At 37.4% G+C, this 14,233-nt stretch overlaps 1 protein-coding gene across 10 annotated transcripts in view; it reads right to left on the bottom strand.

Annotated features, from left to right (window-relative positions):
• ARHGAP21 (Rho GTPase activating protein 21) overlaps window positions 1–14,233 on the bottom strand; it is a 130,513-nt gene that overhangs the window by 26,494 nt on the left and 89,786 nt on the right. For 7 of the 10 annotated variants that reach the window (XR_005201388.1, XR_005201389.1, XM_017535533.2 and 4 more), the window contains 3 exons: window positions 14,043–14,097; window positions 7,343–7,372; window positions 4,168–6,061 (listed from right to left, as the gene is read on the bottom strand). Coding sequence is in view for 8 of the 10 variants with exons in the window: in XM_017535533.2 (XP_017391022.1) it covers window positions 4,168–6,061; window positions 7,343–7,372; window positions 14,043–14,097 (1,979 nt within the window). In the remaining 2 variants the exon portion in view is untranslated. The remainder of the gene's footprint in view (window positions 1–4,167; window positions 6,062–7,342; window positions 7,373–14,042; window positions 14,098–14,233) is intronic. The other 3 variants (XM_037740964.1, XM_037740965.1, XM_037740966.1) reach the window with 1 other exon arrangement.

Here is a 14,233-nt window from a genome sequence, read left to right as displayed (position 1 = left end):
AGAGCTCTTGTAAGTAAGGACCACTAAAATCACAGCGGAAACAGAACAAAACACATGACAAGACAACTCACGGAAGAAATACAAAAGCCTAACGAAAATGTCAAAAAAAAAACTTCTGACAACCTATTACTGAAATGATCAAATAAAAGTAAGATGAAACAGTGATTTATAACTGTTTTTCATCTCATAAACTGACAAGCATTTTCGCTTTAGGATGTTCTCATCCTATTTGTTCCTCTTCGTGTTCTGCAACATAACTACAGAGAGTGTCTATGCCTGTCTATCCCAGAGGTTCAATGGGACTCACTGGAGTGGCTGACCCTCCTGTGGGCGGGCATTATCTAGGCCTGACCAACCAACCATCCCTCTCAATCCACAGAGACTGGCCAACAGGTGAGAAGCATGCAGTCAGGGCCTCTTGTATTAATAGTATCTCCAGGATTCAATACGTTGACAGTGAGAAAACTATGGACTTTCTCTTCTTTTCCTTGGAGAACAAAAACTGTAGCAATCAGTTAACTGTTGAATTGCTACCAACAACTTTGGTAAAAGGTTTCTTCACCTTTTCTACCACGTGAAGAACATGTATCTGAGAATGAAGAAAGCAAAACAAAGACTCACAGGCTACGCACAGTGGCTCATGCCTGTAATCCCAGCACTTTGGGAGGCCAAGGTGGGGGGATCAGTTGAGATCAAGAGTTTGAGACTGGCCTGGCCAACATAGTGAAACTCTGTCTCTACTAAAAATGCAAAAATTAGCCAGGCATGGTGGTACATGCTTATAATCCCAGCTATTCCAGAGGCTGAGGCAGGAGAATTGCTTGAACCTGGGGGACGGAGGTTGCACTGAACCGAGGTTGTGCCACTGCACTTCAGCCTGGGCTACACAGTGAGATGCCATGTTGAAAAGAAAAAAAACAACACAAAAAAACCTTACTCGATGTCATCACTTGGGTATTTGGATCCAGCCATGCATGGAACCAGGTCTACCCCAGAAGTTCTTCCCTGTAAGCTAACATTACTTCATGGCATGAGCTAATTTGAAATAACTGTCCCATCCCTGTAACCAAGAGAACTGTGATGAACACAAATGTGGAGGACAAGCACTTCTAGCACCCTGACAAATGTGGATCTCTTCTCATAACACCCAACGTCCAGTGCTACAGGTTAGGGGACAGAGCAAAAAAAAGTCCCTTCTAAGATGAGCTGAGTTATGAGGAACCTCATAAACAGTCATCATCAGTTGCTTTCTACAAAACATCTTCTCTAGATTATGTACAAGATTCCATCTCCAACAGGAGTCTACTATTTGCTGAGCTTGGCCTTAGGGGTATCAATATGAATATCGATATGAATCTTTGGTTGAGATTTCCCACAATGTTGACAGCTAGAATATATCCTATTTATTAAAAAAAAAAAAAAAAAAAAAGTTGTGTGGAACTTTAAAAAAAAAAAAAGATATTAGTGTCACCTACCCAATTAGGTATTTTCTTTTCTTGAGAAACATTTTTAAAGCTATCAATAGATTTAAAATTGATAGCTTTAGGCCAGGTGCAGTGGCTGGCACTATAATCCCAGCACTTTGGGAGGCTGAGGCGGGCAAATCACAAGGTCAGGAGTTCGGGACCAGCCTGGCCAACATAGTGAAACCACATTTCTACTACAAAGATTAGGCCAGGCACAGTGGCTCATGCTTGTAATGCCAGCACTGTGGGAGGCCGAGGCAGACAGATCACCTGAGGTCGGGAGTTCAAGACCAGCCTGACCAACTTGGAGAAACCCCGTCTTTACTAAAAATAAAAAATTCTCCAGGCGTGGTGGCACATGCCAGTAATCCCAGCTATTTTGGAGGCTGAGACAGGAGAATTGCTTGAAACCAGGAGGCAGAGATTGTGGTGGGCCAAGATCACACCATTGTACTCCAGCCTAGGCAACAAGAGAGGAACTCCATCTCAAAAANAAAAAAAAAAAAAAAAATTAGCCAGGTGTAGTGGCGGCTGGCTGTAGTCCCAGCTATTCAGGAGGCTGAGGCAGAAAAATCACTTGAACCTGGGAGGCGTAGGTTGCAGTGAGCTACGATCATGCCACTGCACTCCAGCCTGGCCGACTCCGTTTCAAAAAAAAAAACTGACAGCTTTAAAAATGTTAGTCCTCGGTAGCTTTAAAAATGTCTCCCTAAAAAAAGAAAAACTCAACGAATACTCAGAGAGAAGCATATTATATTGTAAAATAATGGAAAACTCTTTTCATAAACCTGTGAGCCACCAGGGGAAATAGAAGTATGGGCCTTGGTTGATGGCAAAAAAAACGAAATAAAAAAGCCCCTGCATCGCATGCCTCCAGGGGGCGCCCTTTCACAGGCATTCCATATAAATGGTGCCCTCCAAAGCTGTATTCTAAGATGAAGCTGCATCAGGCAAACATAGAAACCCTGTCTCTGTCACTAACTGTGTGATTTTAGAGAATTTATTTAACCTCTGTATACCTTAAATTTCTCACTTATAAAATGAAGATAATACTAAAGACATGTCATCACCTGTTAGCAGATGATGTTTTAGAGCTGCATAGTAATTATGATGAGAACTATCTTGTTATTTTGCTATACATTTAACCAGCATTTCAAAATTGTCTTTCAGCCATTATCTCAACAAATACTTATTACTGAGTGCATTCTTTAAGCCAGGCAGTGTTCAAGATACTAGGGACACAAAAGTGAACTAAATATTTAAAATCTCTGCTCTCAAGTAGTTTTAGTTCTACTGAGAAACATGTAACAACAAAAAGAAAATGTCAAGTAGAAACAGTAATATGAAGATAAATAAAAAAGCTTAAGGGGAAGAGAATGTCACCTTGTGTGTGTGGAATACTTGTTTTAGATAGGTGAGTCACAAAGGCGGCTTGGATAAGATCTCTGAGCAGAGACCCAAATGTCATGAGGAAGAAAGAGGCTTGTGACTATCTACGGAATCCAGAGTTGGAAACCAGCAGCACGTGTCCCTTGTAGCAAGGCACGCCTGTCATATTCCAGGGCAGCAAGGAGTCTGGGGAAGCTACAGATGGAGTGCACGTGGAAGATCGTCATAGGATATGACGAAGTAGGACCTCTCTGACCCCATCAGAGAGCGAGCTATAAGGCAGGCCCTGGAGGGCCTTTCAGACCATGGGAGAATTTTGCAGGCTATTTTGGGTAAGATGGGAAGAAAACAGAGGGTTCTGCACAGAGAAGTGGTGTGATCTAACTGACATTTTTAAAACATCACACTGGCTGCTGTATGGAGAACAGATCTGGGGTGGGAGGGAGCAGACAGAATACTCAACGGGGCAGGTGCCAGTGACTGTGGCACACGCTTATAATTTAAGTAACTTCTCCAAATCCATTCCAGGATTTATACTATGGCAAATGAACTTGACAACGAAGAGGTCTTTTCTCTCGGTACACATTAAATTTACAAAGAAATATGCTTTAGAAAGTAAAAGACACCGTTTAAATGAAAGGTTGATAACTAATTATCAAAACTGTTCCACCTGGTTTTTGATTCCCATGAATCAACAATTAGGTACAATTTGCTTTGTCAATTTCCTTAATCTCAAGATTTTGTTTCATCAAAATAAAAATCTGAAATGGGTACTAGGTACATAGGGCTCTTTTTATTGTGTGTGTGTGTGTGTGTGTGTGTGTGTGTGTGTGTTTGTTTTGTTTTTTTTTTAAGAAAAATTGGTACTAGAAATAACTTTTTTTTTTTTTGAGATGGAGTTTCACTCTTGTTGCCCAGGCTGGAGTGCAATGGCACAATCTCGGACACAACAACTTCTGCCTCCCAAATTCAAGCAATTCTCCTTCCTCAGCCTCCTGAGTAGCTGGGATTACAGGCATGCACCACCATGCCCAGCTAATTCTGCATTTTTAGTAGAGACAGGGTTTCTCCACGTTGGTTAGGCTGGTCTTGAACTCCTGACCTCAGGTAATCCGCCTGCCTCAGCCTCCCAAAAGAAATAGCTTTTAAGGAGGGTAAAAAGCTCTGGTTGAAACACAGCTTATGAGATTCACTAAAAACATTTTAAAATCACAGTGGAAAATTTCTGTGCCTACTGAACTAGAAATAATACTTTTTTGGAAAGATTTCTTATACATTTGACTTATTAGCCAATGACTCTAAATGAGCTCACCTATAAATGGGATGGAAGCCAAGGAATCGCCAGGTGGACTGGTACTCGAGGCTTTTCTTTCCTCCATTCTTTTAATGTGGACCTCTCGACGTGCATCATTGGGCAGCCAGCAGGTAGTGTCTGACCCGGTCTCCTGGTCATTTACTGCCAAGATGTAAGACTGATGCCTTAAAGGCTGCGGTGTCTGGCGTCCAGATGGAGGTTTTTCCCTTAGGATGACAGCTTCTTTATTATCTAAAGTATCTGATTGCTCAATTTCAGCCTCTTGTAAACTTAAATCTTGATTCCTTTGACTGAAAGGTAGTTCTAAATCTGAAGTACCAGCATTTTCACTTGACTGAGGGGCAGGCTTCGCAGAGGCTCCGGATAAAGAGGGGGATTTCCCAGTCTCCACTTGCTGATCGGGGGTGCTGTCAGTCCTTACCCATGTCTGCTGATTCAGCAGACTGTTCTGATGCAAGTGATTTACTGGTCTTTGGTCTTTGATAGAAACAAATGATTTCTGGCTAAATGATGGTTTTGTGACATGCGTCGAAGGAGCTTTCTGAGAATTACTTCGGACTTTCACAAGAGGTGACCTGTCTTGTGAAATACCCCGAGGCAGTGACATTCCACAAGTAGTCTGAAAATTTCTGTTTGACTGTAGTGTTTTTAGATCTGGTGGAACTTTTTTAAACTGCGACACAGCTCCCACTCCTCTACCACTCATACGCCTGTTATCAGAATTAACACTTGGAGCCACAGTAAAATTGGAACCTCGAAAAGATTTGTGAATTTCTTGCTGCCTAGGTCTTTCATAAATACCTCGTCTATCATCCTGTTCAGTAAAGCCACTCCACTTGTAAGTCTGTTTTCGCTCTCCATTTGAATCAGGTATTGGAGTTCCAGAATTGACATTTTCTAAGGTTTCATCTTGTCCCTCAATATAATCCCATGAACGAGTTCTATGATTACTAAAACTAACAGATGGAGACGTCAGTGCTCCTTGAGATGCACTTCTTGGACAATACTTCATTAGCACAGAATCTTCCAGTCTTTCTTGGGACACACTGCGTTGCCGTATCTGGACAGACTGGGGCACTCTATCATGAGAGGTGCTTCGACGTCGTCCCTGCAAAGTAGTGCGGTTGGGGACAACCTGGTTATAATCTGCCGTGCTTTGAGATGCTGCTCTTAAACTATCTAATCTTTCTTGTATTGTCCGACAACCTATGTGCAATCGTCTGTTATCAATATACTCTTTGTAAGTTTTATAGTTTTTCCAGTCTATGTGCTGATGGGAATTTGGTGAATAGTGATTAACAGCTACAGAGGGAGACTCTACAGCTTGAGATCTGCTACTTGAGATTCCATCAGAATGTCCACTGTAATTTCCAGATTTAAGTAAAATTCCAGAAGATTCCAATGATCTGGAGCCTGCAGTCTGATGAATTAGATGAGCAGTGGGAATTGATAATGGTGGCGATGTGGTTCTTGACAATGTTTTTAAAGAGGTCTGCTCAGTCAGGCCATACCTCACTTCTTCAGTTCTATGTGAAGGACCTGTATGGTTGTTTCTATTGGATAACAAGTCTACAACCTTCTCAGAAGGCACAATGACAGTCCTTACACTTTCATTGCAAACACACACTGCTGTGTTTGATTTTGCAACATCTGTTGGTGATGGAGGCACTTGTATTTCCATTTTATAGGCCCTGCCAGGTTGTGTCAGTACCGGTGTACTGGTTTGCTGTTTGCTCAATGATGAGTCAGGAGGAGATATTTCAACTGGCTGTGCCATGGCTGATGGGGCAGATGGCAGCCAGGGATAGCAGATTGGTGGAGGTTCAGGTATATTGCGGGCATTGCCGCTATAAGCTTCGTTGCCTTTCAGGTAGGCATCTTGAGAATATGCCTGTATAGAAATGAGAGAACGGTGTCACTGGAAATTCATAAAAAGAATAATTTCCATTTTTGCAGTTCACTATTTTACCTGACTATGCCCGACCTCATTCTTGAGTGACATTCACTATAGCATGCATGCAAACACAACATAAGGTTACTCTACAAATCTAGAAACTGCTAGTCTCTCACAAATCAAATAAATTGTAGAATTTGCAACACATACAAATTACAATCACCTCTTTGCTCAAAACATGTGACACTCATCGAATTTCCACCCAGCCAATTAGATGTACCCATATTGCTTCTAAAATTCTCCCCATTCAAGCCTTCTGATTTTTCAGCAGTCGACAGGTTAAATGGCTGCCAAATAAATCCCAGCAAAAGAAGATGCATATATTTTGCCAGAGAAAAGCTGAAAATATTAAAAATCTTTAATGCATTTTAAGTACTACTATCATAAATTAAATCTAATTTATTTGAAGCATCTTGTCAATTAGCCATTAGAGTTCCTCAGAATAATCCTTTTGACAAATTAAGCCCTTCAGCAGCCATGCTAAGTGTTTTAATATTTAAAGTTAGAGAATACGCAAGTTTAAGAAAGCACATACATTAAAGGCACAACAATATGAAAAGGTAATTCATCTTTCTGCATATAATTTATATTTTTATTTTAAGCTAATAAAAAAGTGTACTGTACAAATTTATTTGGTCTCTTTTACTTATTTAAGGAGACATTTCTCTATTACTAACAGGCAGTCATGCAGCTCACGTTGTTTTTTTATCAACTATTTGTAAAATTATTCAGCAATTCTTTAAAGGCTTAAGAATAACAGAAATTAACTACAGAGACTTTACAAAACAGAGCTCATGAATGCAACACAGGGACTATGTGCAGTATCTGAGACAGGTGTGGGAACACATCTTCCCTAATCAAAACAAGCTTAACTCAAGACTATCATCATATCCTGTCTTTGCATTCGACAGCTTGCAAAGCTCAAATGCAGCCACAAACGTTAACAGCAAAGTAGTAGGGAAAGGAAGATGGTGAGATACTTAAAAATACTGATGCAGATAAATATTATGCTGTAACATCAGTTATGCAAAGGATAAAAAAGAAAACCAAACGAAAATTTAAAAAGATGGAAAACCATCTATCACAAACACATTCTGCAAATTAGTAAGATTCACACTATAGAGGGATTTCTCTAAGCAAACTCAACAGTTTTAATAGATTGGCTTATTACAAAACATGATTTAAAAAGCAAGGAAATGGCTACTGTGCATTTCTTACCAGTGCTGTGACATCCTTTGTAAATTGTAGCTAGCAGAAAATAGGAAAACATAGAAGCTGCTTACTGATATAAAGACAAAATCATGTTGTCATATTGATGCTGGAAACGGCAAGCTAAAAATACATCTATACTTGTTTCTCTGGAAGGTACCAAGAGAGGTAAAGGGCAGTGAAGCATAAAGAATAACTCCAGTATTCTTCTGAACATCATTTTCTCAGGCTTTTATCTGGTTCTTGGTTGATGTGTCTACCATTCTTGAAAGCAAAATACATCTGGTGACATGCATTCCTAACAGATATTTTCTTCAATATGCACTGCTATCTGATAACATGCTACAAAGCTTCCCTCCACAAGAGCAACAGTGATGCCTCTCATTTCCCCTGAGCTTCTTCCATCTCTGCTTCCAGATGACGAAACGAATGCTCTATTATGCATTTAAAATAGTACAACCTCCTCCTTCCCCAGTAAATCAGAACATAACCACAAGCTGTCAGCTGACTGCAGCTGCCTTTACACTAAGATTCAGGGCGGGGGGGGGGAAATGACTTTTATTAAGTTTCACTCAAAAATTAAGATCTTTCAACACTGTACCTTTTGTACTATTTTATTAGTTTGCAAAAATAACTACTGAATAAATATAAAAATATTACTTCCAGAGTAATTCTTGTTAACCTATAATAAATATTACAGAACACAAACTAGAATGCAGAGAAACAAGCTAGACATATTAAGGAAAACATGTCTACATAATATTTTTATGGCAGGAATCCAGTTAATCCAAATATGCATTTTGAGTATGTACATTGACACACCAAGCCTATCTTTTCCATGCTGATTATAATCCATATGAATACTTTTTTGCAATAGGAAAACTGTGTCTAAATGAAAGAATACTGAACTGTCTGGTACAGCATTTCCCACAGTGTCCTTGTGTACTTTTATTATATACCATCTGAAGAGGAGGATGGGGGAGAGGAAGTCCCCACGGTCGATGATGTAGGATCACTTGGCAAACTTCCTGACTTCTCAAAATCACTACTACATTAATGTACTTTGTGAAATTCAAAGGGAAAGTATAAACTTATTCACCATAGAGGTCATTTTTTCCAGAGGTCTTAACATAATTAGAATATCTACTTGGGAAATGCTATTCTAGAACTAATATTTTAAAGATAACTCCTTTATTCAAATTTGGGAAAGAATATCATCTTTTAGTTATAGAAGTCTATGACTAGAACTATCAAAACCTGAGAAAAATATTTTACATACTTCAGACATTTCTCATATTCCTGTATAGTAATTGTAAATGCTAAGTAGTCTACGTTACAGTCACGGGTCCCCACTTCTGGGTTATCACAAGGGTCCTTAAATCCATACATATGCATGCATTAACAGTGAACTGACTCAATGGAACATCTCACACATGCAGTACTATTATCTAATCTAAGCAGACATGGTTGAGATAATAAAATATGAATTCATTCAAGAACATTTTTGACAAAATGTGCATTGTGAAACTTAAAAGTACAAACTTATTTGCTAGGGAACCCATTTTTTTTTCCCCCAGAGGTGTTAACATAATTAGAAGATCTGCCTGGGAAGTGCTGTTCTAGAACTTTTTTTTCTTTTTTTTTTTTTTGAGACGAAGTCTCGCTTTGTTGTCCAGGCTGGAGTGCAGTGGTGCAACCTTGGCTCACCGAAACCTGCACCTCCTGGGTTCAACTGATTCTCCTGCCTCAGCCTCCTGAGTAGCTGGGATTACAGGCATGTGCCACCATGCCCAGCTAACTTTTGTGTTTTTAGTGGAGATAGCTCCACTAGGTTGGCCACGCTGGTCTCGAGCTTCCGGCCTCAAGTGATCCACCTGCTTTGGACTCCCAAAGTGTTGGGATTACAGGCGTGAGCCACTGAGCTCAGCTGGAACTAATATTTTAAAGATATCTTCTTTATTCAAATTTGAGGAGGAATATTTTTGAAATCAATGTCATAAGAATTACATGTTCAATATTAACAATTTTGAATTTTAGTTATGTTTTAAGCCCAAATGGATACTTTACAACATATGAATGTGTTTTGATGGAATTAGACATTTATGTACATTTTTCCCAATCGACTAGCTCTTGTGAATTCAACAGAGTATGACAAAACATTTTTAGCTGTTTTCTCCATTCAGCCCTTTTGTACATCACTTCACATTCCTTCTTGAGCTTTCTTTACCCTTGTACTTAAGTATTACACCTTACAGGAGTTTAATAACTTGTATTTTAAAACTGAAGCCTTCCCTAGTGAAAACAGAATAGTAGCAACCCTGCTTTGCCTATTGGATACAAAAAGCTCTCAAAAAGGAAGGAGGAAGAGAAAGAAAATAAGAAAGAAGATCCAAAGAATTCTTCCTTTGGAATTAGAACTCTAAAGGGCATATTAAATACAACTTAATATCAACAGCCTGGATCTTGATTATATGTACAGTGCCCAATAGTAACTAAATAATCCTAAAATAATCTTCTAGTTCATTTTTTATATAGTCACATCAAAATCATTATGACCATACATACCTATGATACTGTCTATTAAATGGTAAGCAAAACGAGAAAAAAAAAAACCTGAAGAATAATGTGGTAACATTAAAATTCTTGCCTTTCAATTCATCTTTAACAGGTTAATTTATTAATTTAATGCCATTACCTATGATAAAAGCAAGAATAACCATGTTTGCTGGTAAATGCCAACCATGCCACCATTGGGAATGAGAGAAAGAGATGGTGTAGACGGAGGACTTTCTTTTTATTATGCCTTTCTGCATTATTTCAAATTTTTTCAACCAGCACATACTATTCTTGTAATTATTTAAAAATACATTTAAAAAATAAAGTAACTGCTGCTAACCTGCAAAATGTGAAAGTACCCTCAAGAATTCACACTCTTGCTTCCCTTACTCTAGGCAGGACCACCTACATGTACACTTGACAAATGGCTACTTAATCTTAAATGGGATATTATACTGATTACAGAACATATCAAATGCTTATTTTAAAAGTAATTCTAATAAACCTCAAGAAAAACTTAGTTTAAATTACATTTTTCAAGTTATATCACATATCCATAGGGCAGCAAAAAGAACGCTGGACTCAGAATCCAGAGCTTCAGGTTAGAATAACAGCTACACCAACTGGCAGGGTGACTTATGGTAAGCCACCTAAACAATTCATCTCTACTCAATGGCAGTATAGGGCTGTGGTACCATCTCAGACCCGCCTGAGTTCAAATCCTTATATCATCTGCTTTCTTCCTTTTTATACCACACAAGTTATTTAACTTTGAACAGCACAAAGTAGGCTTAAAATGTCCTAGTCAAACATTAGACATACCCAAGAATCTCCAGAGTTATAAAAGCCAATTAACTTAAAATTTAATTTTTGACTCAATGGAGCCAAATGCTTAACAAAATATCTTGGGTGAGGAACCAAGAAGAATGCCCTGATCTAGTTCTCCTATCACTATTTCACTCAGGGAAGTATTCTCTCTGGTCAGTGCTGTGGTCTGAATGTTTGTGTGTTCCCCTCCCCTAATTCATATGTTGAAACTTAATCATCAACGTGAATGAGTTAAGAGATGGGGCCTCTGGGAGATGATCAGGTCATGAGGGTGGACCTCAAACATAAAATTAGTGTCCTTATAAAAGAGGCCACAGAGAGCTGTGTCAGCCCTTCAACCAAGTGAAAACACAGTGAAAGGTACTATCTATGAGAAAATGGGCCCTCACTAGACACCAAATACACCTGAACTTGAGGTTGGACTTCCCAGCCTCCAGAATGTGAGAAATAAATTTCTCTGTTTATAAGCCATCCAGTCTAAGGTATTTTGTTACAGCAGCCCAAATAGACCAAGAGAGTCAGCATCATTGTTTAGGTGACTGCATGGGTGTGGCTATTTCATTCATGCACAGATAATGTTTAATAGAGAAACAAAATCATTTTGGTTTTTGAAAATGAAAAACTTTTTATTATGCAATAAATATGAACCTAAGATACCACAGTCTAAAATATTACAACAAAATACTGTCAAAATGATTAAGATGAATGTAATACTATTCTTATTGTTAAACTAGAAAATATATGCTTGTTTAAAAAATGAGGTTGCCAAGCACAAGATTACTATTACTAGCACTAGTTTAAAAACATAAATGAATTATTCTTAATTTTAACTTCATGGTTTTCAACATTCTATCATTGATATCCATGAATTATGAAATCTATCATTATACACCTGTCTTTACATCAGTCAAGTTTTATACCAAATTAAATGTTTTTTTTCTTTTTCAAATGGCTCTGGGCATGGATAAACCAAATTAAATTTTCTAGGTCACCTCTCAAAGGTGAGCAGGGCACTTTATAAAATAATTTGGTCTATCACTTCAGGAGAGGAAAAAACCTCCATGCACTACCCAATCCTCTTGCCCAGGTAAACATATACAAACTACAACAGGTGTTTCCATGGGTAAATGATTTTTATGGTGGCTGCAAAAATGTTCATACTACCCATTGCTTTTCTTTACAATATAAATATTCAACCTCATGGGGACAAATACATCCTTAAAAGCCTATCTTTTGAATAGACTTAAGATGTGCATAAATACTTCTGAAGGTGTCTTAAAGAACATTTTAACTCTGGAATATATGTTAGAAACAGAGAATTATATATTCCTTTGATTTCTTAATGAATTAAAACACATTCAAATGTGAATTAAGGATAGGTTTAAAAGTAGAGTTTTCTTTTATGATGAAAGGCATATGCTTTTAAATTTCTTATGATTAAAGTAATTCAAATACCATGTTTTAAAAATAAATTTTATGTTACAGTATACCAGAACTCTTTACTGCTGAGCTTTGAAGATCTGTATGATCACGTTATTTACTGAACTGGTTTTTCTGTCTTTGGGACACTTTATATTTTACTTTAGATCTACTTAAATAAACTATAACAAGACAGACTATTCAAGAACATGAATAACAGAAAAAAAAAACTAATTTTTCTTTAAGTAATCTGTTTTTCCATTAATCATATAATTACAAAATTACTCCTTCCATTTCATGAAGTGATTTGCTGCTCTTCATCAATCACACTGCAGGCTATGATAGTGATTCTGCATTTAACTGCTTCTTTGCCAGCCATTCTGTGAAACAAACACTGTTCTAAGAGTCATCCAATCAGTGCCTTCGCCTTGGCAAGGAAAGGGTCTACTGAACATCAGAAAACAGTTCAGTTGCAGAAGTTGATTCTGCCATCAAGTCTTCAGATTGCAAGGAGGAAGCCAGGTAAATCCTTCACTACCATTATACATCATCTTCTGTATAAGAGCACTATAGAAGAATTCCCTATTTATTTCTAGTGATTTTCAGAGCCACTGGTGTCTGTGGTTACGTCTGCTACATGATCACTATGCTCAATTATCAAGGTAGGAACTCTACAACCACTTATGCATGCCTAGGAAAATTACTGCAGCTAGCTGTACCTTGCTTCGTGAGCCTCCCAACTCCAACTAAACTGTGTTCTTCAGAAGGGCAATCTGTTATCAGTAATAAAACATTCCTAAAGAAAATTGACATGCCTTGAAAACATGTGAAATCCCCGTGGGTTTCACTTAATTATAGTTTTACATGTCAGTGAATAAGATGACTCATTAGAATCAGCTTTAGTGATTTTATTTTTTTGTAAAAATGTTTACTGATTATTCAGGGCCTTTGTTAAGTCCAAACTACAGCCTTACAAATGAAGAATATTACTACACCATTTTCACTACCACCACAAAGAGTTCATAAGCTCCCTGCTTTTCTTGAATTTAGCTATAAGTAGTAAGAAAAAAACCCAATTATTCACCAAAAAGAATTAAAAAAAAATACTTCAGTGGCCACTGCCATTTCCTGGATCTGTTAGTTGTCAGTGTGTTAAAAAGTTTTTCTATTTTATTCTACTGAACTGCAAAATCAGCTGAAATAAAGTATTATTCTCTTGAATGAAATTTATATTTTTATCATCTCACTTTCGGCAATACTTAAGCGTAATAAAGGCGTTAAGCATTCCATTCCATTTATTTCTTTATAAAAATCTGAAAAATATTTTAGACTAAATGCTAAACTGTTCAAGTTTCATTTCAAGGTTTTAACATATTTTCCCCCTTAAGTTGTGGACTCCATTCATTGTGAACATTTTAGGAATGAATTGATAGAATACTGCTTTGTGTAATATTTATTGGAAAATTAGAAAAAGGCAATCACAAAATTCGTCCTCATATTTAAAAAACTTTTGTTTTTCTGTTCGTATTGAGAAAAAAAAAAAAAAGATTCTAATGTCCTGGTGTTGCTATCTAGGCAGAGATCAGAGTTGCACTCCACCTTTGGTCTAGTTAGAAAGCAACACTAGGACAAACTCCAGGAATCTCATTCTAAATGACAACATTAAGAGTTCACTGTGGAATCAACAAAACATTTCCATGTCACTTAATTGCAAAAATTTGACAACAGTATTTTTGGTCTAGTTTTTGTATAATGCAGAGAATTTTAGATTCTGTAAAAGGAACCAGAGGGTTTTTAAATCCTAGAATCTTTTTTCTCTATTCAATCTTTAATACTTCCATCTCAAAAATATTTTCCTAGCATTCATGACTGTAAAACAACTCATATTTGAATAAATACAACTTACCACTTGGAGAATGTCTTCATCTTTTGGCATAACACTAAGTTCCAATGTTGTGTCACTGAAATTGAATATATATGCTATTTTAGGGGAGGCAGAAGTGTATTAAAAAGAGTTAAAGGAAAAACAGTTAACTTCGAAGTATTTTTAAATTGTTTAAAAGTTTATTTTTGGTATTCTTATATCTTTAGTTTTAA

This window comes from Cebus imitator, unplaced genomic scaffold (genome assembly GCF_001604975.1).
Source record: "Cebus imitator isolate Cc_AM_T3 unplaced genomic scaffold, Cebus_imitator-1.0 Scaffold92, whole genome shotgun sequence".
Lineage (NCBI taxonomy): Eukaryota > Metazoa > Chordata > Mammalia > Primates > Cebidae > Cebus > Cebus imitator.
The sequence above is the reverse complement of the archived record's forward strand: the minus strand, read 5'-3'. Positions and strand labels throughout refer to the sequence as shown.